This window comes from Toxotes jaculatrix, chromosome 23, assembly GCF_017976425.1.
Source record: "Toxotes jaculatrix isolate fToxJac2 chromosome 23, fToxJac2.pri, whole genome shotgun sequence".
NCBI lineage: Eukaryota > Metazoa > Chordata > Actinopteri > Toxotidae > Toxotes > Toxotes jaculatrix.
Genome location: NC_054416.1, coordinates 3,608,331 through 3,634,984, shown reverse-complemented (window position 1 = coordinate 3,634,984; position 26,654 = coordinate 3,608,331). Strand labels below are relative to the sequence as shown.

At 42.4% G+C, this 26,654-nt stretch overlaps 1 protein-coding gene across 1 annotated transcript; it reads left to right on the top strand.

The window, feature by feature from the left end:
* Positions 1 to 774: 774 nt before the first annotated feature.
* Positions 775 to 26,502, top strand: ndrg2 (NDRG family member 2). The gene is made up of 16 exons (XM_041031133.1): positions 775 to 1,000; positions 17,543 to 17,628; positions 19,329 to 19,370; positions 19,575 to 19,680; positions 19,799 to 19,919; positions 20,567 to 20,629; positions 21,001 to 21,061; positions 21,293 to 21,379; positions 21,525 to 21,581; positions 21,689 to 21,792; positions 21,887 to 21,925; positions 22,022 to 22,073; positions 22,244 to 22,291; positions 22,399 to 22,434; positions 22,768 to 22,819; positions 23,142 to 26,502. The coding sequence occupies exons 2-16, from the start codon at positions 17,554 to 17,556 to the stop codon at positions 23,303 to 23,305; spliced, it is 1,107 nt and encodes a 368-aa protein (XP_040887067.1). The 5' UTR covers positions 775 to 1,000; positions 17,543 to 17,553; the 3' UTR covers positions 23,306 to 26,502.
* The last annotated feature ends 152 nt before the right edge of the window (positions 26,503 to 26,654 follow it).

The following is a 26,654-nucleotide window of genomic DNA, read 5'->3' as shown; positions in this document are numbered from 1 at the left end:
CAGTCATAGTGTTGTCCTTTCCCATTCTAAATGCGGCTGGGAAGCGCATACAGGAAACTGTTCGGTCATGCAGTTGAAATACAGATGTGAGTCTATGTGTGTCACTTGGGGAAACTATGACCTGACTTACATAACCACCGAGCTGATGAGTGACGTCCTGGTTCTCTTGAATAGTTATTTCTCTGTATTAAATGCATCAAAAAACCAATATTTATTTATTGTTAACAGTAGAAATAATAGAGAAACCATTCAATAACTTGTTCTTCTTGGATTCCTCCACTGGACTAGAGGACTTTGGACCACCAGGCCCTCTGCAGGATGGAGTCCTCGTTGTTGGACTCCTAGAAGTCGAAACGTCCCCCTAGATTTTCCTCTTCCTGTCCGCCTTTCTACTCCAGGTGTGTTTATTTACCTGCTGGCGCTGGCCCAGGCGGGAACGCTCGCGCGTTCGGCTCAGCTCCACAAGGGCGGACTGTACCAACGTGAAATCTGGGGGGGGGGGGGGGGGGGAGGGGGAACGAGAAAGAGAAACACGCTACTTTCTATCGATTCAGCGATTTAGTCTGGTTCACGCGGGGGCTGTGTCAAGGTGAGTTAAATAAAAAAACAGCTCTTATTTTGATTAAAATAAACCAGTCCATTTGTATTTGTTGATGATATATTGGCAGATAACTTTTATCCATCACCCCTAAAAACTCTATCGCTCCATCTTGCCTTTTGATTGACCACTCCATATTTTTTTTTCATGTGCTGAATTTTCCTCCTGCTGGAGAAAGGAGAAAAAACAACACAGGGGAAACAGAGAGGAAGAAGGCACAGCGGAAAAAAAGGAGGTGGAGGAAAAAGTGAAATAACAGGAGATTAGCGGGAAGACTGGAGGGACAGGCTGGAGAGAGAGCTCAGAAGACATTGCGCAAGTGGAGAACGAGACTTGCTATATATTTTTAGAGGTCCCTGCTTTTGTGTGAAGATTTTTTGTTTCCCTTCTGCAGACTGAAAGGTGAGTTTATTATGTTGCTATTATAAATGCATAATAGATGACTGATTTGTTTTCTTAAAGTGTTTCAGCTCTTCATATCCTCCTGGGGAAAGTCGGAAATTGACTGTATAGATTTATCGTTGTTTCTCAACAGTCGTGGAAGAAAAATGTGTTTTTCTCGGGGGACTTCTGTGTTGGAAGTGTGCAGGGATGCAAGGTGGATCCTCCTGTTTAATAATGCATAATGCAAACCCGTGTCAAAGTAATCAGTGCCCCCCGTCTTTTCCTCGTTGATTGAATCCAGAAACACGCTGCTCGATCCGCCTATCAACAACAAAAAAAATTAAATCCCTGCAGGGCATTAATATTTAAATATCTGCTTGCAAGCACAAATAGAAAAAATATACTGTTCACTTTTTTTTTTGCTTGCATGTGAGTCCGTAAAGAGAGTATGTGTGACTGAGGGAGTGCGTGTTATTGACGCGCACATGTGGCATCGCCAGTGGGTCTTTGTTCCTCTCCCCCCGCCTCCCTCTATGATAACCGACCCCGGCATGACAGCTCAATGGCACGGCTCAAATCTCCTGCGGACGGAATGTAGGCCAGTATTGACGTCCCCGTGTTGCATGAACTTGAATCATAGGCTATACGGACCTGACCCCCCTTCCCCCTCCTCCCTCCATCCCTGTCTTGTCTTTCAGCCAAAAGGCGCATCACTGCTCTTCCTTTGTGGTGTTTAAAACTGTTCTCTCCACAGAGCTGCAGCAGTGGCATTTTCATGGTTTTTCACTTTTTTATTTTCGCGACAGGAAGGTTGTTTTTGTCTCTTTATGAGACGAAGATTTGGGCTGCTGGGGGGGTGGGGGGCCAGAAGGGTGTTATGGCTCTTTGCGCGCCAGAGGAGGGTATATAGTGTTTGTCAATGTCAAATGGAGGTGTGTCCCCGGTGTGTGCGTTCACTGGTCCTGTGCTGGCTCGGATAAAACCTGTGAGAAAATAACCAAAATGTACATCGGCAAAGCCCCGGAAAGATGCGTTTCGCAAGACTCCCCCCTATAGAATATCTTATAGCCTGGCGCGCGAGGGGAAATCTTTTACTTCAGTGTGTCGTGCCAGACCAAGGACACACACACACACACACACACACACACACACACACACACCTCAGTCTACACACAGCTCCACAGAGAGGTTTTCACTATGCTGCAAGCTGCACGCACGCACTCCAGCAAGCTCGCGCACAGATTCTGTGAGTCATACCGCATTTGGAGACTCGCGGCCTCACTGCTCTTTGAGTGAAGTGGAGCCCCTGCTGATAAAGCGCGCGCACGCACGCTCGCAGACTTAAGCGCGCGTGCGCGCAGACAGGCTCCTCTGAAGTAGACGTTGTTCCAGAATTGTGCCAAACGCACGCGCGCACAGACTCTCCTCGAGCTATGTCAGAAATTATAGACTGTGTTGAGATATAGAAATGCAGCCACACACACACACACACACACACACACACACACACACAGTGTATTGTTTGTCTTTCTTGGTTGGAATTGCTGGTGGGTGTGGTGTTACCAGCAGCCCTGTGTCCCATATTTCTGTGCCTGTGTTTATTTCAGCGTTATATCAGACTAAGTGACCACGCGAAGAATAACCTGAATGCAGATATGAAGTATTTGTCTTTGTGGCTTTTAAAGGGTCAGCTCACCCAAATTCCACATATGAGCATAGTTTTTGATTTTAATCTGCAGAGGTTTTGAGATATCTGTCTCTGAGACTTATGCATCCGCCCAATACAATGTAGGTGAATGGAATTTCGTTTATGCTGCTCAAAGCAATGATAAGTGATATTTGAACATTTCACAAGCAGCACGGTTTTTCAGAAACTGTCACGTTTACTCACCATGGACAGTTTTATTTGGAACTGTTTCTTGATGCCGGTCTCACAGTGTCATTTCTCAGCGCTCTGAGCAGCACAAACAAAATAGCAGTCACCTCTGCTGTGTTGGGGTGGAGAAAGAAATCTGAGAGAGACAGATACAGTGGTGTCCAGAAGTCTTTTGGACCCCACTCTGACTCAAAACCTCTGCAGATAAAACCTCGACCTCAAACACAAAGGGAAGGAATATCACAGCCAAGCCTCCCTAAGATGACCAGATAATTTACATTAATCATTTCAAACACTCGTCTCGACCGAATCCAAATGTCCAAATGTTAGTAAGAGATTTGAATTAGCTATTTCTGTTAACTTCATACGGCTTCAGCTCACACAGCTTGTGTTTCCCAATTCTCTACAACAGAGATGTGAGCAATCCGTAACCACACTCAGCACAGGCATGTGGACAAGGAAAGAAGGCTGCTGGTGCTAGCACTGCTAACGTTATCCACACTCAGCAAACCAATATGACAGAATTTACTCTAGAACAGAATCCTTTTGCAGGATTTAATTTCTTTAAGTAGATACTTTGACACATCATTGTATTACAGCTTTTACTCAGTTAAAATGATTTGAATTTCCTTCCCCCACTGGTTAAGCCTCAGGTACGAACATGTACTTCCCTCCTCTGTCTGTTGTCGGAGTGTGTTTGTGAGCTGACGGGGAGACATGTTTGTAGATTTGAATGGATGTCTGTCCCTCTAATCTGTTCCAGCATCAGAAATGATAAATTATAGGGTATTTCTAGAGATCGCTAGACAAATGTGTTCTGCTTTTTTTTTTTTTCTTTTTCTTTCTTTTTAATTTGGTTAGGATAGACTGTTGTTTTAAATACAGTACAGTGTCAATAGGGAGAGGTGGTTGTATTATTATACTGCCACACATTTGCATGTAAAATCACAGTGAAAATCAAAATTGCTTCACTTTATTAGCAGATTTCTTTCCATCACCACAAGAAAATGACATTTTAAGTCTCAGCACAAGTCCCAACTTGTTACTAGCATTAATTTCACATTACACATCAACTGTGTGACTGCCGTGGGTTGCCACTTCTGCGTACCTTCCAGCTGACCCAGGTTGTGGTGAGGACACAGCATGTATGTTGAATGAGCCGGGCTGTTGACGTGTCGCAGCGCTGATTTGTGGAGTTTATCTGGAGTCGTGTCATACGTCTGTCGGGGCCAAAAATAAACTCTTCAACTGGAACAGTCGCCCTTTGCTCTGATGCTACATCCCCGACTGTTTGTGTTCTGGCCTGACTAATAATCCAAGGAGATCAACTTGTTGACATCATTAAACTGTGGCGGGCGGGAGCAGTTTGGTTCAGTCTCTTCTGATGGTGCTTGGAAACATTTCTGAATCCTCTAAAAAAAAACAACATCCATAAATGATGACTTAAAAGCCTAAGTTTTGTGTTTATATTCTGTATTCCTATTCCTTTGACAAATGGAAGCTTTTGCTGTAAAAACAGTGGATGGTGAGCATGTTTGTCAAACCAAGCGGCCATGTTTCATTGTCTCCGCACCACTGAACTTGTTGCTATGGTGGCTATTGACCAGACCTGACCTGATTACAGACTAGTTGTACCATCAGTGGGACGTGTCCTGTGTTCATTTGGATTGTCAGTGACAGTTTGACCTTCTGCACTCGTGGCAGAGTCGACTCAAACGTCCGCAGGGTTCCCAACACATTCTTTTCCTCTGACACAAAGCACATCAACATTTCTTGATGTTGTATACTAAAATTATAAACTCTCCTGGTGAAAAGAAGATTTTTAAATCTGTTACGTCCTTACTTGGTCAGGTGTGACCATTTGCTTATGGCAGGTAAGGCTAATAGCTAATGTCAGGACTAAAACAAACTGTCAGCTTTCTTATTTTGTGTTTTGTAAGGCACTTTGAAGAATACTTCATGTATAACAGGTGCTAAATAAATGAAGTTTATTGGTATTATGATATTTCAGTTGTTTATCACAGGAGTAAAACACACTGTAAATCAGCAGGAGACACATTTCCAAAACTTGGAAAAGTGTAAGGGGGAGATGAAAGTAAAGAGAGGAGAACATGGAAACTGTGGGTGATTAAAAATAGTAGAACTTACAGCAGAAGTGCTGTAATACTAAACATTAAAATTTGCTCCGTTTGCCAAACACAAATCCACTTCCTTGGCCATTGGTGTTAGGGAGAAACTTACTTGAGCGTATTCAGACTGTCACCTTGCCTGTTGACTCTACCAATATTAACATTTACTCCCACAGTGTTTGCTAATCCATCAGTGTTGACTGCAGCGAAAGACGATATGGTTGACCTGTTAAAGTGGTCATGGCTGTACAGTGGAGAAGCACTGAAGTTCAAATTACAGTTTAATTTTGACCTTGAATGTGGTGGATTCACATCTGGATATTTCAGTCCAAAACAGACACCTCTTATAACAATAAAAACGAGCTACAGAGATAAACTGACCAAATGATCTATGTGTTGTATCAACTTAGATTGCATGGCATTAATGGTTTATAGCTGCTATGAAAGAGAAGATGCTAATAACAGTGTTGAAAGGTAGATGAATGTGTGGATATGCAGAAAACTAGGCCAGTAAACAGCTATAATTGGACTCCAAGTATTGCTTCAGAGGTGGACTCAGGTCCCAGAATATCAGGGAAGTAAATGCTGTTGTCGTCTCAACTGCTCGCAAACGGTCTTTATCCTTATGTTGAGGTGTTGATGGAACTAAAAGTGCACGCCAGCTGTTGGGTGTTTATGACCATGTCAGCGAAACGGTACAAGCACTGCATCTTAGTGTAGCTGTGACGCCAAGCCACTGATTAAATGTGAAGCATTGCTGTAATAAGTGGACTCTGTAGTGTTTGATGGTCTTTCAGTGCCGATGCTGCTATGGAGCCGATGTTCACGTCTGTGGGTGTAATTGCCTCTTCAGAGTTTGAGTTTTGTTTACTGCTCAGTTTGAGAATCGCTGTTCATTTATAGCAGAAACACAGACATGAGAACAGAGGGAAAATTATTAAAGCTACACTAACCAATATTTTTATTTTAACAACATTTAATGTAGATATATTAAATTGGTTTGATGAGGTGTACGTCTGCATAAAAATCCTACCCTTTATTTACTTGCTTCAGTTGTATCCTGGGTGGCCCGTCTGAGTGCAGCTACTGTAACTAACATTGTCTAATGTTGCACTTCTGCCTGTGAGCACCAACAGAAACATTGATCTTTCTCTGTTGACAGTAGATTCAGCTCAGTGTGTTAAAACCCGGCCAATATGACACAAGAGACCGTCGAAAATGCAAAACAAATATTGAAATTTGTGCTCACGGGCTGAAAAGGAATCGTTTGGATGGAAACCAAAGCAAACCGAACACAGCTGAAATGTTTGTTTTTTTTTCCCACTCTGACCGGTATCTTTGGCTGTGCCTTGGCATCAATCGACAGCCAGCGCCACATGAAGAAGAAGGTTTTTTCACTTGAAGCCATTAATTGTTCATAAAATTTGTTTTTCACAGCCCAGAAATTGGTGAAAACATTTTTTTAACCACTCATCTGAATCAGATTGATCTCTAGTAATGAGTGAGTCATTATAAGCACATGGGGATATGAAAGCACTTCTGTGTTTAAACATTTGTAAGGTCAGTTATTTTGATATGACTCCTGGTATCTCTGTTTGGAAGTAGAGTACACTAGTACGGGTTTCTGTAACATGAGCTCAGATGTATTTTTACTGTCTGACGGACAGTAAAGACAGTGTGGAGCATCGCTCACCGCGTAGGTGGTTGAGTTCAGTCTAGTCTGAATAAATTCTGACCGTGTGAGTAACATTTTTGTGTGTTTCTCATCATCAGAGTCTTGGCCAGTGGTAGTGTCTAGTGCGTATTGGTGTAGGTTTGTGTAAAAATATGGATTTTTATTTTTTTTATATCCTGTGTAGGTGTACACGAGCAGAAGAGTCTCAGCATCTGGGTCAGTGCGTATGGATTTTATACTGTGTAGGTGTATGAGATTACAGCAGTCTTCATATGCTGGCATCTAGGCCAGTGTACGGAAGTGTGTTTGCGGGGGGGGGCTGCTCAGTCCTTTGCCTGATGGCTAGAGGCCAGGTACAGATAGGCCAGGCAGCACAATGCCCTGTCTGTTCCCACGAGTCCAAACAGCCCCTCACAACACCCTATTTATAGACAAACGCTCTGCCCAAACTCCATTCATATATCTCAGGTTGGATGTGCAGAGTAGAGTGGGCAGATGTACCTTTTTTTTTTTTCCTAAAAAATGTTCTGTGTGGTGCAAAATAGCTGTGATTTTGAATAGAAGTGATCTAAATGTGTCCAAATGTGCATCCAGTCTGGTGCTGTCAGAGGCGATGGTTCACAATCTGTGTGTGTGTGTGTGTGTGTGTGTATGAGTGTGTATGTATGTGTGTATGAGTGTGTGTGTGTGTGTGTGTGTGTGTTTGTGTTGTGAGCATTCCACAGCGCACAGTTACATAATCAGGAATGTTTGTCAATAGATCCACAGGCAGAGGAAGAGCTGAGCGGGGCAGAAAATAAACAGCAGAAACATGTTAGCAGGGGCAACGTTCCTCCCCTGCTGGTACGCACAATATCCATGTGAACTGTGTTTATATAGAGGAGACTGTCTGCAGTGGTGTCTCACATCTCCTAGCAACAGGGACTGCCATGATGGAGGTCCACTGAAGAAATGGCTGTAGGACAGTAATGATAAATATGTAACGATGGAAAAATATCTGAGTGTCGAGGTGCAGTTTTAGTAAGTAAAAGCGAGTGATTGTAGAAGTGATTGTTTGCTGCCATTATACTGTGATACTGTGATTAAAGTTTAGGTTTTACCTAAAACCTAAATCAGTGATGTTAGAGCAGGTTATTGATACTAATAGTTATCCAGAGGAATAACTAATCCTAATCCTAAAACAGTTTATACAATTAGCCTTTTAATTACTAAAGGGACAAGAGACTTCTACTCACTTGTGGATTTTGCTGTTTGATAACTGGAGAATACAGTAATCAGTATGATTTGATGTTGGCTCGTAATCATTCACTCCACATCACTTTATTTTTATCTGCTCTGAGACAGTCAGACGCTGTGCCAGCAGGGGGGAGATATTTAGTGTCCATTTAGAATTTGAGTTTGGACATCTAATTCATTATTCATTTATACATATTTAATTTTTCTGCATAATGAACCATCAACATCCCCTCACAGCAACTGTTTGACACCATTTAGCAATGTTTCTGCGAAACTTCGGCAGTAGAGGAGCAGCTGTTCTAATAATGTTTTTATGAAGCAGGATAATATTTTCCTCTCATAACCATCAGCTATTATCAGTTTTATAATAGACACAGAGAAAGTGAAAATAAAGGACATGTCAGAGGCTTTTATTCTGTCACTGTTTTTCATTGTTTGGGTTTGTCCTCTAATTAAGGGAAACCTTAACGATACAACATACAGTGATATTTTCGAGAGCAGTTTTCCTCCCTGCATAGGGCCCTGACCTCTACCCCATCCAACACCTTTGGGATGAACTGGAACATGGATTGCGATCGGGTCTTATCACCCAACATCAGCGGTCGACCTCGCTAATGCTCTTGTGGCTGAATGGGAGCAAATCCCTGCAGCCAGCGTGCTGTGGAAAACCTTCCCAGAAGAGCGGCGGCTGTCATAGCAGCAGATTAATATCCATGCATCTCCTGCAATGAGATATTCGGCTCTCACATATGGGTATAATGTTTGTCTGTCCACATACTTTTGGCCATGTAGCATATGAATGTATTACAGTGAACAGGTTGTTCTATGTTTGGCTGCAGCAGCAATCAGCCCACCATCACCGAGCCATTTATCTCTATCAGCTCTTAGCCAATGGCTCCAACATATCAATTTACCCTGACTTGAAGGTCAGTTAGTGTATGTATGTGTGTGTGTGTGTGCATTTGCATGGGGACTGTGTGTGTCTGTGATCATGTGCTCGTCTGTTGGCCTATGACCAGAATCGAAACAATTGATTCAGCCGTCTGAGTCTCTATTCTTTTTTTTTCTTTTTTTTTTTTAATGTAGCTGAATACACGCTCACAGATCTGACCTGAACAAAACAAACCATTGTCTTCTGTGCATTCACAAAATTAGTCAAGGTAATTACTTGTTCACTTCATGCTCCACTCTGATACATTCTCACAGCTATCGAGCGAACAGACTAAAAGCCTATCTGTTGGCTGCCATTAGACGGTAATGGCTGAATGTCACTGAAGGAGAGAAAATTTGAATTTCATAGATAAACAGAGGCGTGCTGTTCAAACACATGCTGCTCATTATCATTTGTTCTTCTGTTCTGTGCATTAAACTTTACAGTTTTCTATAAAACAGTCGACAGTCCGAAACTCAGTTTACGATGATGCAAACGTTTGAGAGGCTGGAAGCAGATAAAGGTTGGTGTTTAAGTCAAGCTGATATTTAAATCACTCTCTCAATTTTTTGTGAGGAAATATATATAACTGTGGTAATACTGCAGCTACATTTCAAAAAAGAAGAAACCCATTTTTCTGATTTTTAAGCGTCTGTCATTAACTTCTGGTAACATCTAGGAGCACCCAGGAGTAACGCACAATCACGCAGAAGCATACGTTTGCATACGAGTGCTAAAATCACAGATGGCTCTAAGCGACGGCTAACAAGGTTAACTCCACAAGTTGTTTGCTGTCTGTGCGGACACTGAGATTTAATAATGATATTTTCACTGTGAGGATGCAGTAGATCATCCACTAATCTTTGTCAAAGACTACTCTCACCTTTCAGGACAGACAGAGAGACTGGATGTCTGAATGGAGGTGAGGTCATGATGGAGGGAATAATAGGCGGCCCGAAAATGAAAAGAGGAACTGAGCTGAGCCGCTGAGTGATGGGCAACAGAGGATTTGCGGAGACAAGGGGCCAAAGTGATGTGCTGAGAGACAAAGAGAGAAAACAGGCTTTTCTGAGCTGCTCTTTTATTTGTGTGTGTCTTTTGGAGAGCCAAGGTGATCAACGTGTGCCCATCCAACACCGTGGGAAGCAGCACGGGAGATTTAAAGAGGGGGAGTGTAAGCAAAGGCTTGGCTCAAAGAGGAGACAAGGGGAGCTTTGGCTTCTCTCTGGGTCTCCATGGCGGTTGCTGCTGCGCTCTCTTTTCTCCCCAGACATTTGTCGCTCATTTTTGTCTCTCATTTTCTGCTCTCGGGCGAGTGTTCTGTCCAACAACACTCACTTATTTTACAAGTGTTCAACACTATTTCAAAATGTAAATGTCGAAATGTTATTTTTAGCTGCACACTGAAGAATTACATTGATCCAGGTACAGTTGTACTTTTACAGGCAGTGAAAAGCTGGACTTTCCTGTTTCATTTGTATTTTTCCATGTGTGCACCACCCATGTGTCACAGTGCTGAAAAGAAAATTCAGCCTCAGTGGTCTGTGTGCAGACTTCAGGCAGAGCTGCACATCACTGTGCTGTGCATATAAAACTGACGTGGTGGTACCCAGGTGTGACAGCAGTGACGGACTGCAGACTAGCGTTATTTGCTCCAGGACAGAGAGCAGATTTGGTCCTGAGTGTTTATGTCCTCAACACCTGGGTCTCCCCACTGTGTGCATGTATGTGTTTGTGTGTCAGCAGGGTGATAAATGTGTGTCCGAGGAAATTTGCATACTTGCACATTTCAGTATTGTCACTTGACTGTCCTCACTGGACTTTTGTCCATGTTTTTGTCCTGCAACATTACTTTTTTCTGTCCTCTACTTTGTTAGACATTTTCAGGCTTTGTCTGATTCTTAGTTTGTTTATTTTTCATCTGTTTGTATTCAGATCCTGAGGGAATTCAGTCTAATTTCAGGTTGTACTTTATTTATGCAAACGGTTTGTGTTAGAGAGAAACTCCACACTAGATATTTTATGGAGGAAAAGCACTGCTGCATTGAGCTTTACAGTTTTGGTTCAGTCTCACCTTGTGTCCAGCGTCCAGGGGCATGCAACAGCATGGTTGGGTGATGCGGACAAATGTCTAGATCACAACCTTGAATATCACATTTTTGTTTCATTGCATTTGGCTTGGAGATTTAAGAAAAACCAAGAGGGGCCGACGTATGAAGTCCCCCACCTACTCTGTATTTCACCTCTAGTCTGGTTTCTTACCACCCTCTCATGTTGCGCAGCCTTAAACACCTCGACATCAATGCCTTCAGATGCTGAAGCAGCCGCGCATGTCCGCCGAATGCCATGGGTTTAACCTTTCAGCATTTCAGCCTTCAGCCTACATTGTCGATATAGGTGACCTTAATGCTCAGTGCCCTACTTTAGCACACTGTTTATGTGTCTGCTTGTGTGTATCTGAGTGTCTGGGCGCGTCTCTTTGTTCAGAGCTGCAGATACTGGCGGCAGCAGAGAGAGAAATGAGAGAAAGGAGTCTGCCAGCAGAACTGTTTGCCCATTTTTTCTTTTCACTTGCTGTTGGGTGGAGAAAAAGAGAGAGGAAGAGACAGAAAGAGGATGGTAGAAATGAGACAAAGACCTGCAGTGAGACAGAGAAGGAGGAGCAATGACTGGCAGAAATCGAGAGAGACGCGAATGAAAAGTCAGCAGCTTGACAAAAGATGGATGGAGAGAGACGGGAAGGAGTGCAGAGCTGTGAGAAAAAGAGAGAAAGAGATTAAAATAAAGAGGAAGGGGGCAGATGGAGCGAGAGAAAGTTCTCTTGTTTGACAGCAGCTTGTTAGCTCAGCTCTGCGAACAGCAATCTAGTGCCTGATTAAAGAAAAATACAGGTGCAATTTGAAGTTATAGCCCTTTTATTTCTGTCTCTGTCGAGTGTTTCTTACAATTTTCCAGTCTTTGAGAGGTGTCTTCTCACTGTACAAGGAGGATTGCAACAAATAGCTTCTTCTGATGGCAGGAAAATAAGCTCTGATATTTCCAACTTTGCTGGCAGTAGAGTCTAAAGCTATAAGTTAAAGATTCACGGCTGCAGTTCTGAACCGTCACGTATATAGAAATGCATCACTGTTGATTTACTTCATCCCCATAACAGCATTTTCAGCTTTGAGCAGTTTGATCCTGCTAAAGTTTCTTTTAGCAAGACACATTGAAAGCCTGTTTTTGTTTACTCATAAGTTGCTGTGTGTAGGTGGAGGGGTCAGTGTAATCTAAATGTACCCGACCTTGGACCAAACGACAGTCTCAGTTATGGCGGCCGCGCTTTTATTCAGTCTGTTCAGAAAGTTCTTGGCCTCGATTCTCTGCAGATCTTCCCTTCTGATAACTTTTATTCTGGTAAATTACACATCAAAAGCAGCAGGTAGGGAAAGTGATGAAATGTGCAGACAGAGAGCAGGTGACTGGTGATGTAACCAAGTCAGGTCGAATATACGTGTTTGCAGTATTTAATGATATCAGCGACCTCATAGCTACGTTAACCCCTGAGGGGAAAACATGTGCAAGGTGAACTTTGTCACAGTATCGGAGGGAGTTTTTAACCCTATTTAAGGATGTAGTGCTTCCATCTGGATCCCTGCCAGTTAGTCTGGTGATAAATAAGAGCCGAGTAGGTGGGAGAAGGCCAGAGCTATAATCGTGTCGGATTTAGGCGAGTTGAGGCTGCGGCTTTTTCCTGGAAGCAATACTCACGAGTACGTACCAAACTTGAGAAAGTCTTCCTATATGAGGCTCTTTCATTCTTTTTTTTCCTTGCACTTCGTCTAATACAGTGAATATATATTATATTAATTTATGGCATGAAAAGGCCATAAAGGTACAAGGGGGGTTTCAATGTTGTACTAAAGGTTATCCTTGTTAATAGTTTAAGTATTAATACATTACTTATAATGTATAAGCCCTTTATTAATTAGGCCTTACTTGGATGTGGTAAATACTTCTTCAGTGATCCAGTTTGGCTTTATTGTCCTGTTGGTGTAGGTTTGCAGTAAGTGCACTCACTCTCGCTTTCAAAATTCACCTTCGCAATATAAACACAGCCACAACTTTCTGTGTTTATCATCACAAAAACATCAGCTTGAGTCACATTTGAGCATCATCATCATCATCATCCAGCAGCAGCAGCAGCAGCCAGGCCTGCCCTGACTTTTACAGTGACACATCCGAGAACCTGCAGCTCACAGACTTATGCAGCTCAAATCAGCTTCTGGAGAGCTGAGCGCGGCTGCTGGCAGCCTGAATCCAGAGCTACTGTGTGGTGACTTATAAAGAGACGGAGTCAGAGTGATAGAGCAGGAGGTGGAGAGAAAAAGGGAGAAGGGGGGAAATGACTGGAAGGATTGACGAAAACTGATTGCGACATGCTGGAGTGAGACGGCCTGCTAACAGTGGACCAAAGAAATGCCACCGCTCTGCATGAATGTGAATGTGCATAAAACAGGCAGGGATTAATTTAGCAGGAGCAATTATGCGACGTAGCCTGATATCTGAGACATGAAACCTGTTCGGTGCAACAGATGAACTGAACAACTGTTGTCTGACAGCTGAAATGTGGAAATAGTGTATAGGCAAATGAGGAGCAAGGCGTGCTTTTAAAAAAAAAAAATTCCTCGTAATTCCTCTTCTCAGCTGGCAGTACGTTCTCTACCCTGGTTCTCAGCCTCCCTCCCTTGCTCTTGCTCTTCATGCAAATCTGTCTTTTTCTCTCTCCATCTCTCTGTTTCTCTTTCCATGGTGACAGACGGTGCCTCCTGTGCAGTTTAACAGTTATTACATGCTCTGAAACACACTGACTCAGAGACGCTGAGCAGAGATGAAGAGAGATGGATGATGGAGGGAGTTAGGCCGATTAAAATGTTACAGTATTGGGACACTGTACATGAAGGAGAGAGTGTCTCTGTACGAGAGCGAGCCAATCAAGGATAATGGAGGAGCTGACCAGTATCGATGTTATAGAGCTGTGCGATATGACCAAAATCTCACACGTCTTTATTCATCAAAAATGCTGAATATTTCCTGATTTCAGCTCCAAAGGTGAAGATTGTTGTAGGGTTTTGGTTAATTGGAAAAAAAAATGGACAAAGGGGATTGAATCGTCACCAATTACAGCCCTAATCAATACTATATGTAGTTTTGTGTTTTTTCGTAATGTGGCCCTATAATGTGTTTTTAATAATCCTTCGCCTTTGTGTATTTTCTCAGTAAAGGTGAGAATCCCTCGTTAAAAAAATGACTTGTATAGATTCCTAGTGGATCAGAAGTTATAAGGAAACGTTGAACTTTCCCTTCCAAACCCCCAAATGGAGCATCAGCAGAGATCTATTAATATACAGAGGGGAGCATATAAACAAATTTACTCTGCAGTCACATCAGGACATGCCAGATCTAAAAAAAATATTGGGGGAGGAGCTGTGGCGCAACATGTATCGTATCAGGGAGACACAGGCCGTAAGTCAGAGGCTACGTGTCATCAAGCGGCTGCTTGTGCTGTCGAACATTTCAGAAATCATTTCACTGGATAGTCAAGGGATTCATGCTCGCTGTTTCCAAACTTTACTCCACCAAGATAATTCCAAGCTTTCATATAGTTCTTTTGATCTGTGGTTTGTGATTGTCGAGTATCCTGTGAGCCTAAGTTCCTAATATTATTATTATTATTTCCGATATTAGAGGAGTTTCCACAGCTCCATTTGCAGCCGCCTAAACATAACTGTATGGCGCTTTTACACATCATGTAGTGTGCTTAAGAAATGTCAGCAGCTTGATTGAGTTCAGCTTATTCTCATGTGACTCTTTCTCTTCTGTCATCCTGTTCAGTCCCAAAGGTTTTAATAATTCCCAGGGAAGTGAATATGTTTGCATGCCTGTGCGCTGGTGCTTGCACCCTGCATTTGTATCGGTGCATGTGGGAATTATGCTGGATTATTCTCACTCTTGTGGGGCAAAATATCTTAAAAGGTAGGCAAATAAATTAGTGCTGCAAAAATTAGTCATTTAAACCAGATGTTTAATCCTGGTTCTTAAAATTTGAGGATTTACCGGTTTTCTTTTGGGGGAGAGGTTAAATTTCTTTGATGTTGCAGTGGGGAAGCAGATCTTGGTATATGCAGATTGAATGAGAGCCAAATGCACATATGGACCACCCAGTGTCACATATAATGAGTGGACATACGTAGTTGGACAGTATGTGGAATATGTGACCAAGCAAAGACTTCAGTGCCTGCCTAAACTACAGCTCCATTCAACAGATTAATTGATGATGACTATAATAGTTAGTTTAAGTCCTCAGATGGATTTGTGTGGCATGTGCTGGACCGATATCTGTTGGTCCCAAAGATCAAGATCCTGAATATTAAACATTAGCTGTGTTCTGGCTGTAGGATTTCTGCCAGGAGCCCATTAGCTCTTTGTTTGTTTTTTAACCAGAACTAACGTTTCTCAGTTCTGTGCTTGTGGGAAAAATCCAAATCCAGGACCAACAACATGACACCCATGTGGCATTTCCTCTGAAAACTGAACCCCCGAAGAACACGAGAAAAATCAGAGTTACAGAGGCTGCAGACTGCAGTGTTTTTTAGTTTAATTTTGACCTTGAGTGAAAAAAAGGTAGGGAGAGACACTGGTAGATGTTTTAGATTTTCATGATAGATGAGGAATAGACTAATAGACTAATAAGACTAATGAAGACTAATAAACAGATGTGAAGGGAGACCAGAAGAGATGGATGGCAAACACTCAAAGCAGTGTCTGTGTGTGTGTGTGCTTCCTGTGTGTGTATTGGTAAGGGTGGGGGGTGCTTTGGTGACTAATCATTTCCGTTTGAGACCCAGAGAGACAGAGGCCCCCCGGGGCAGCAGTTCATTTTCTGATGAGTGCACACACGCACACAAACATGCACACGCCAACTCGCCTCGTTCCCCCTCTGATGTAATGCCCAATCTGCGGATGGGATGCAGTCATCGGTTTATGAGAGCATGAACGGTGCACGGGCATGTACACGCGCACAAACACACACACAATCGGTGATGTCAGAAGGTCCCATGTTTCAGGTTTAAATGTCAGATCGGGCATAATGGCGTCAGATAGACACAATAACAGCCTGTGCTTTGCTCGCTTACTTTTAATTCTCCCATGTAGCCTTAACTAAAAAAACCTGTTGTATTAAAATTGGGTTTCTCAAACTAACGCTTTGACTGGGTTTGTTGCTGATGCAGATTCAAATCTGGTGTTTCTCATGAAAATACAATAAAACATGACACAAATACAAAGTAATAGCACAAAGAGACAAATGCTACATTTAGAAAACAGGGTCAAATGACAGTAGGCTTCATGCAAAACAGTAGGAAGGAAGACAACAGTGATGCTAAGCTGCATTTTTTTAATATAGGCCTAACATCTACTGTTAGAGTATCTTGTCATTTCTATTCGGACTGTGTAATCCAGCTATCACTGGTTTGCTGTTACAGCTCAGGTTGTGCTGTGATTCAAAAATCGTATTAAAAAGTGCAAAGAGGAAATGAAGTATGATGTGGTTCTATTTTTCCTGCAAGCCGAAACTCAAAAGTGCAATCATAGGGTTTAATTTGAATCCTAGGGTTTTTCCATATAACTTGAGGAGTACTACTGCATACTGTTTGAAAAAAAAAAAAAAATCTGGGTGCTCTTAGAACAAAGTGAGGTTACCTGACCTCTGCAGCCTGCTCCTCCTCTCAGCTTGAGGCTCGAGGATACATTAGCTGCTCCTCGCCCTACACACCCAGATCTCCAACTGAATTCTCAGTGGCAGAGTTGCAGAATATTTCTGGGAAGCAGGGACGTGTAAAGACTGGCATGTCTGCAGTCGTACCTGTTAAGCCTCCAGTTTGATTTCCCAGAGCTGTGCAGAGATCAATATGGGCAAGTGAAATTAACTTACTTCTTCCTCTCTGATCAGCCACCTTTGTGATGCCCTTGGCGCAGCATTTAACTCCCAGCTGCTCCAGTGGACTCACAGTAACACACACTAATACACACTATGGCTGTAAGGGCGTGAAGGCGTCTGAAAATAAGCACCATGGTCGACTGACCGCCCTCAGATAAAATACAAGTCTTGTTTCTCTTCAACCTTATCAGCCACTTCTTCGTCTCAGCCAGTCCTCCCCTCAGGTGACTGTCATTTCTTACAACTACCTGTGTCACAGTTTTTCCTCCATCTTTTCATGTTTGTACACCTCTGTCCTCATACTCATGCTGTCACACCTACATCTGTTGTATGTTTTTTAATATGTCCAATAAAAATGTGTCCATCTACTTGTCCACACCTCCTTTTCTCTTCTTTTCTAGTGCTCTCCGTCTCAGTGCGGCAATCCTTTTCTGCTCATCTCTGCTCCTAATCACTAATTAACTTTCATAAGGTCCCACAGCCCAAACAAAGTCCCAGAGGAATACAGCCACATACAGTGTTTAATCACTGTGTGTGCACGTGTGCATGCATCCACGTGTGTCAGCCTCTGTGTATGTGTCGGGCACATCTGTTTCCACATCACAGTCTCAAGTGTTTGTGCAGGGATGATGGGTAAAAAATGAGACGCACGCATTGTTGCGGCACAGAGAGCGGAACAGCCGCAGAAGCTGCAGTCAATAGATTTTGATGCTCCGATTTCTTTCGCCTGTACAGGAGGTGACACCATGACAACAGAAATGCAGGAGATCGCCATCACAGAGGACAAGCCTTTACTCACGGGTCAGGCCGACACAGCCAAGGTCAGAGATGGCGCTGCGCACACACACAGCCTACAGAAAAATGTACACACATCCACGCACACTTTGTTTTCCATGCATGTTGCATTAAGCCGCCTTTAATGTATTTCAAGCACAGAGAAACAGACATGAGCACCCATAAGAGCATTAACTGCTTGTCATTGTGTAACATACATGTTCTGAAACCACAGATAAATGGCAGGATGTGTGTGTGTGTGTGTGTCAATGTGTCTGTGTCCCAGGAGACAGAAAAACAAGGGGTGGTCTGTGTGTGACTGTTAGCAATTGTGTCCTTGCTGTGCATATGCGCATGAATGCGAGTGTGTGTGCACTTCTGGGTCTGAGCAAAGCCTACGTGTGACATGTGTTTCAAACACATGTGCGCACGACTGTGTATGTAAATGTGTGTCTGTATATGCGTGTGTATGTCTGTGCACAGCTGCAGCGCTGGCTCAGATCTGCCAGGTTGACGTCAAAGCCCTGAGGGAGCGAGAGCAGCTCCTCTGCTCTGCCGTGCCGATGTTGCCGTGCAGATGCAGCGCTGCAGAGCAGAGGCGTTTGTTTCTCGCTGCTGACACCTGGTGGACAAACAGTAAAATACAGCCCCAAAATGAAAACACAGCCACAGATTTACAAGGAGACAGAGGCATAGGATTTAATGTGTTTAACCAGCATCATTCCACAGTGATGGATGTGAAAATGATGGACCTTAAAACTGCTTTTTCTCATGTGTGTAAATTAAGACAGAAAGAGAACAGAAGAGTTTGTTTAGCGATTAATCTGGGATGTGACTGTGACAAATGCTCATGTCCAGGGTCATTACTTTTGCCTGCAGCATGGGCTACAACATGACCCATGGGGCGTTTGAAGAGTAGTTCTCATCAGGAGATGTAGTGAAGATTGGGAGGTTCTAGGTTCTATCTGAATCTCCATTGTTCACCGGGACTTCCAGGCTCCAGCCACATGCATCACCATCCATCCTGAGCCATTGAACACATGCTCAGCTCTATGATCGAGTTTTAATATGATTTCTATGGATTGAACCAGTGACCTTTATAATCCAGCCACGGGCTGTCTCTCCAGTCACCAGACCTCCAGGACTCTGCGTTTTCTATTCAGCGATGACACCCATCTCCACTTCAGCTTCCCAAACTGCTCATTTTCGAAGAGCTTGTCATGCTAGTAATTCATTAGCGGGCTAAATGCATCCAAGGTTGCAAGTGAACGGCCCCATTTAAAACCTCCCGCTGACAGACTTCCTCCATGTAATCCAGTAACCACCTGCTCCTCTGAAGAGGTTCTCTGCTGCTTTATCAGGAGTGTAATGACGCCCATCCTGCCTGTGTGGGTGTTAATTAAGAAGCAAAGCCTCCAAAAAAAAAACATTAAAAAGGCAAGAAAAGTGTCCCACTTCAGATTCTTTGTAAAATAATACAAAAGGCTTGATGAGTAACCTGAGTCCTTGACATCATGAGTCCTGCATGGGTTCGGATGTGATTTTGTGTTTTTGGAAATGAATATATTCCCCTTTAAAACCACACCCACCCACCCATGATCAAAAGCTACCATGAGGTTGCCATCTGTTATCAATGAATAAACCATAAGACTCAGAAGTGAAATGGCATGTCCACTTGCATAGAAAATGTCCAAAGGTCACATGAACAGCTTGTTCTAATTAGACTTCACTCCCTTATTTGACACAGGACGCTGAACTGGCTGCAAGGATACTCCTGGACCAAGGACAGGTAAGACGGTTTCCTTTCAGCTTCAAATTTCAGATTTATTGACTTTAAGGCCATGGTTACATGCTGTGGTGCAAAAGGACAATATACAGTATAATCAAAGCAGAACCAACATTTTTACACTTGTAGTAAGTATATTAGTTTCACTTTACACACATTTTACACATAAGATATCAGACATCAAACAGTTTCTCTTGCTCTCTCCAGGAGCATAATGTCGAGACCCCTCATGGTGTTCTGCACGTGACCCTCCACGGCACACGAACCACCCGTAGGCCCGCTATCCTCACCTTCCACGACGTGGGTCTGGACAGTGAGTAGCGCACTTCTTTCTCAACTCTGTGTCAGTTGTGAGTCACATAATCTTTTACTTGTTCATGTATTTTTTTTCTTCACCTCCCATATTTGCTTCCTCCCTTTCTTTCTGGCAGATAAGAGCTGCTTCTCCCCTCTGTTTAAGTTCGAGGAGATGCAGGAGATAGTCAAGAATTTCACCCTGATTCATATTGATGCTCCAGGACAAGAGGAGGGGGCTGCTGTCTACCCCATGGGGTACGAGATTTACTGTGTGTGTATAAGTGTATTGACATCCCTCAGTGTCCTGCAGTAACCTTTCTTTTTTAAAGTAATCTTCTCAGAAATGGAAACAATCTTCTGTGCAAGGCTTAGACCTAATCTCTTCCAAAAATACTTAGATTCCCATCTCTCACATCTCCCTCCTCCGGTCTCTAATACACTCTTGTCAGAGGTTTAAAAAAAATCCATCCTTTTCTCTGTCTCTGTCTCTCTCTCTCTCTTCGCGCTTCATATTTCTTCCCCCTGCCCTTCTCCATCACTTCTCTTGCTTGCGTGATTGTTTTAGGGACTCAGGAGAATTTTGTTGCATGTATTGTAATGGGATCTTGACAGGGAGCCTTAACTCCTGATGGTGATTCTAGAAACTGAAGCTCAAATCCTTGTGGATAAACATGTCAGCGACTGTATGTGCTTCATATGAAAAAAGTAAAACCTGAAAATCAGCTTTCTTCGTCGTGTATCGTGAGCATTTTCTAATCACTACAAATAGTTTGGTGAGAGCTCAGCGTCAGGAATAGCTCTCCGCACAGGAAAACAGCAGGACACTGAAAGTTGATATGTGTGTTTTTGTGTCATTTTATGGTGCTTCATTAGATTGAGATCATTTGTGTTTGCTGTCATAGTTACCAGTATCCGTCCATGGAGACCATAGCAGAGATGATCCCTGCCGTCCTGCAGTTTTTCAAGTGAGTTAACATATTTATTTATTTTGACGTGAACACAGGAAGAATTTCGTTACACTGACACACAGAAGGTGAAAGCTCGTTCACATGTAGGATTTCTATCTGATTCTTGTTCTTGTTTCAGTCATTTTACTTATAGTTGTGTGTTTTATTATGGATATAAGATTAAAATATGTTTGCTGTGCTGCTGTTTGAATTCGTGTCTTTAAAAATGTCTCTCAAGCTTTAACGTGCACAGGGCTGTACATTTTAAACAGCCGGTCAATAACCCCAAACCCTAACAGTCCACACACTGAGGTTGAAATCAACCACTGAGATTAAATTATGATATTTCTACCTCAAATACATTCATGTATGTTGTGTCTTACTGTCAGCTTCCGTACTGTAATCGGAGTGGGTGTGGGAGCAGGAGCATACATCCTCTCCAAGTTCACAGTGAGTGTCTTTTTTTTTTTTTTCTTGACAGAATTAATACAGCAACCCAGGGGGTATTTATATTTTGTGACATTTTAAACAAGTATTAAGTCATTCATAATCAGCAACTAGACGTGTACATGTATGTCTGTAATCAAAGATTTGAGATGATTTTAAACTGAAAACATTCAACGTCACTTTTTTCTTGTCATCTCACCATTTGTGTGTTTGTTGCCTCCTTTCTCTCTTCAGCTCGCAAACCCAGATTCAGTTGAGGGTCTGGTTCTGATCAACATCGACACTAACGCCCGTGGGTGGATGGACTGGGCCGCTCAGAAGGTACGTCTGTTTACTTTCTTTCTTTCTTTCAGGTCCCAGACAGACACATGGTGTTTTAATCCAGTTAGTCCTGATGTGAGTTCTCCATCAATTTGAGTTTAGCTGTGGAGTCTGACTGATTTCCTCTCTTCCTCTTCCTCTCTAGCTGAGCTCTGTGACGTCCTCCCTCACAGAGCAGATCCTGTCCCACCTTTTCAGTCAGGTACTAGGGCAGCTTGTGAATAATGGATTTCAGAAGTGTACACTCACCTGATGACTGGCATCATTTTGTGAGCGTTTTGCGACTTGGCTTTCTCTGTTATCTTGCAGGAGGAGCTGTCATCAAACACAGATCTAGTTCAGTCTCACAGAGAGCGAATCTCCAAAGCCTCTAATCTTGCCAACATAGAGCTCCTCTGGAAGACTTATAACAGGTGAGCACACTCACGTTGTGTTTACTACACAAACACAAATATTCCCCACATCAAACAACAACAAGCCTCTTCTTCTCTTTTCATTTCCGTCCAGTCGCAGAGACTTGAACATTGACCGCAACAGCACCTTCAAGTAAATACCATTAACTTTTGTATTTATACATAATGTTATCAATCTCTACATTTCTACACCCTCCTCTCTTTTAATCTCTGCCTCTGTCAACCTCAGGTGTCCAGTAATGTTGGTGGTGGGTGATCAAGCTCCATATGAGGACGCTGCTGTAAGTTTCAGCTGCTCTCTTCAAGTCTAAAATGAAATGGGAACTTTATCAAGTTTCAGGTGTTCTTATATTTTACGATTCACATCAAGACATCAAACAGTAAAAGCTCTTTGCCCTCAGTGTTTGATATTAAGTCAGAGATTTGCTGTTTTTCCCTCTGTGACCATCAGGTGGAGTGCAACAGCAAACTGGACCCGACAACAACCTCATTCCTAAAGGTAACGAATCCTTAAACCTTTTTATTTAGTGTCTGTTTAGTCTCTCTCTCTGTTATTATACTTTATTTTGTCCCTCACTCTAACTCATGTCCTCTGTCCCTTCACAGATGGCTGATGCTGGTGGTCTCCCACAGCTGACCCAGGTAACAACACACTCAGCCAATTTCTGGTACTCAGAACACGGAAATCAATGCTGCAAACAAGCAAGATCGCTGGGGTGGCAACCACCAGTTATTTTCACTGAACTGATCTTCATTAACCCATGAATGACATGTTAACCTTCTGAGAATATTTTCAGAGAAATGCATATTAACTGATTTGGGAGATGTTCTGAGCGTTGTCAAATCCTTTGACTTAAAACTGTTGCCCTTTGCTGCCACATGGGGTCACTAAATTGCACAGTTAGTTATTACCAGTTGAGGTAATAATTAGTGCTGACAGAATGTAAAATGGTTTCTTTGTCTTTGTATTTACAGCCTGCTAAACTGACTGAGGCTTTCAAGTATTTCATCCAGGGCATGGGCTACAGTAAGTTCACATCTGTTCATAAGAGATTTGTCAACAGATTACATGTCACTAACAAACTCACTGTTTTGCCTCCGTTTGAGTAACACTGAAACACTACAGGGCCTGTTTGTTCCAGGAAATTGTTGAGCCTTCCTGGAAAATGAAATGTTATTTTACACCCAAGAAACAAATGAAGATGTTGAGATGATGAGATTAACTAATGCATTGTTGGTTTTGGTTTTTATTGGGATTTAAATGCCAAAGCAATACCAGCTGTTGTGTATTGTTTGCAGTTTGTGAGTCTGATCTTACTGTCCATTTCTCTCTGTCTGTCTCTCCACAGTGGCTTCGTCTTGCATGACCCGCCTGTCCCGCTCCCGCACCACCTCCCTCTCCTCCTCCTACTCCATGGATGGGTCCCGCTCTCGCTCCCGCACCCTGTCCCAGGGCTCACAGGGTGGCCAGATGCCACCCAGCCCCTCCCAAACGATGGAGGTGTCTTGCTGAAGTAAAAGAGTTAGAGAGAGAGAGAAAGCAAGAGAGAGAGTGTGTGAATGGGAGTGAGGAAGAGAAGAGGGCGAAGGAGAAAGGAAAGGAAAGATGAATTATGACAATAACACAGGAACAAGACGAATGGGTTACTTATTTGTCACTAAACAACTCCCATCATTCCCCACAGGAGCAGAATAGGAATAAAGACAGGGAGAGGGAGGGAGAAAGAGAAACAGACTGATTTCAGAAGAAAACAGAAACCTATCCTCCACATTTTTGCACCACATAAAAGTCCAATCCTTCTCCTCACATCCCCCTTCCAGCTGAAAACAGAGAGAATTGGGGAATATAAGAAGTATAGGCAAGAAGAGATTAATAAAAAAAAACGGGGGAGGTGGGGAAAGAATGGCAACCAGTCCTTTCTCCCTCCCTCTATTGGAGCCTCTGTCAGCCAATAGAGCCCTTTAATTTAGATAAGGGGTGTGGCCTATAGAGACCACACACCTTTGCATTAACCAATAGTAATAATTCTGAAAATGGTATTGTTGTTGATGCTGATGATTATGTTGTTGATGATGATACTGAAGCTAATGATGATAATAATGTAATAGAAAAAAACAGTTAACACTTTTCTCTTTATTACGCAATGAGTTTAAAAACGACAGATAAAAAAAAAAAATCATACTATAGCAGAGATACTTATAACAGTGTGTGTCTAATACTTTTTAAGCTAGTTTTTATTGTGTTATTTTTATTTCTTTAATTGGATTTTATTTTCTTATTTGTAACCTGCCTCAGCAAGGGGCTGAAGCTACTGACTGGCTGACCCGTCACGCAGTAACAGCCAATCAGAGCCATTATAGTGACTACTTCCTCCTTGATGTCGCCAGGTTGTTTATGTCTTCCATTTGCCCTGTCTATAAGTGACTGTTTTGTTTTCCCATTGGATTTTAGGAGGTGGGCAGGAAGCTTTTACTGTTTTATTTTGTTTTTATTTGTTTGTTTGTTTTCTTTTTCTGGTCTGTTTGGAAGTTGCATGCCTGGTATCAGCCCATGTGAATACTGACTGGATAATATTTTTCTTTTATATTCTGCCAATGAGTTGTATGGATTTGGTTGTGTGTGTGTGTGTGCGTGTGCGTGTGTGTGCTGTTTTGTTTGCTCGGAGCGTTTAACGTGATGGTCCGCAGGTGAGCATAAGTGAGACTGGGGGTGTTTGTGCGCTTTAGCTAGCATCCTATTGTTAACACTAGTCGCACACCAATAGTGCTTCCAACACTGCTGGCAGCCTTGCACTGCGTGTCCTAATATCAACACTCGTGTACTACTTACCAGGGAGCATTACATCACTAAGTAGCATGCTAGTATGGATATTGCATTTCAGTGTTAGGCGTGGCCAGAAGGGATCACTGTGTTCATCATCTGGGTTATAAACTTTTAGCCTTGCCCGTGCATGGATACCTCCTAACAAACCCAGCTAGCATACTTGAGTTCATGTGCGATGTAAGGTAAAATGAACACACGCTCCTCTCCGGCAACAAGCGGCTGTATTCAAGCAATGGGGTCAAGGGAATTGTGTTTGCAAGTGGTTGTTGCTAAATGTGTGTGTGTATGTATGTGTGTGTGTCCAAGAAAGTTAATGAAAGGTGTATGGAAGTGCTTTTGTCCCATAAGCACAATTAACCCAGCAATGATGGGAAAAAAGGCCAGGGTCCTATAGAGAAGTTTAGTGATCAGTTTTGAGACCAACAAAACCCCCTGTGACTTATTAATGACAATGAACCAGCCCCTTCACTGCCGCCACACTCTGAAGAAAACATATAGAAATGAAAAGATTTTGCCATTTCTGTTTTGAGAGTGAAATGTGATCAGCCAATGTCTGCACCTTCAAACCACCAATCTGGATTTGCCGCCAATAAGCGAACTTACTGCCAAAACTAAGAGCCCCAAAATACAAAGGATGTATTTTGTCAAAATTCTGCCTTTAGAAATGCTGTGAGCTAAACTTGCGGCGTAACACATGCTGCTGTCTTTATAATTGAACCCTGATTCCTTCTACATTGCTATATGACATTTCAGCAGCAGATCAACACAAAGCTTACCACTGCCCTGTGATGTGTAGCCATTGGACGTAATGTACCCATAAAGGACCCGTATTTTGACCCAATCCAAAATCCCTGGAGCACATCTGCATTTTTAAGCGTCGCTCTGATGCACACATTTGTCCTCTGATGCATCTTTGCATCTCTCTTTTTTTTTAGGTTTAGGTTTTTGGTTTTTTTATAGCAGTATCATTTTTATGAGTCAGTTGGAGGTGTTCTGGTTTTTTCACATGCTGTGTAGTGCTCCTTTTCTAAACCTGTTGGATGAAGTACAGATGGAGCAGTGATTTTGATGACAGTGACAGGGAAGTGAGTGGAGGGCCTCAGATTTGAGCTTTGATTAGACTGGTACTTGGGAGACATTGATGATATTAATAATGACGATGACAGTAATCTGTTTTAAGTCACCTCCCTCCGGCTCATCACATAGTGCAGTTCACAACTAGCCTTTGAAACGCTAACAGCTGTTGCATTTAATAAGGCAAACACAGATCACAAGATGATTTGTACTAAACGGTGGAAATGCGAAATGTGATGTCAAGACCGAGATGCCACCCTGTTTTAGGTGCCATCCAGAGGGATGGAGAGTGGAATGTAAATGTTTTGCTCCTCACAGACTGAAATTAAAACTCAAAAATAGGGCATGGAAACTTCTACCAAATAAGGGATAACGGGTGGAACCAAGAAAATAAAATTGCCAAATAGGGAAAAAGGAGCGGTACTTCTTTATGGAGAGTTGAGCAGGGCTGTGTGATTGTAAATGCTTGACCATTTTGTCTTTGTTCGTCTCTTAATTTTTACTTCAATCATATTTTTCTTTCCCCTCGATGTTTTGAAATTTTATTTTATTTTATTTTTTTGTTTTATCTCTGTGAAGTGTTAGTTTACTGTCCTGATGTGCTCACAAGTTAGTTAACTGTGTGATAGTTCTTGTGTAACTTTTTTAGCATTAGCGCTGATAAGGGAGAATAATATAATTAATGATAAAAAAAAAAAGATTAAACGTAAAGAGAATACAATCAAATTTACTTGTGTGGCTAATTTCTCTGTGTAACACAATGAACATCCTAAAAAGCAAACTTAAATATTAATAAAAGCTTAAGAGAAATATCCTGTCTCCTGTTTTGCATTTTCAAATGGAGTTGAGGTAAAGAAAATATTGTGTATATAATTTACATTTTGCCTTTGCAGTGTTTGTTTGTTTACTTTGCTGCTAATGAATACATCCACATTTCCACTTTGTATTTATTACACACTACTAC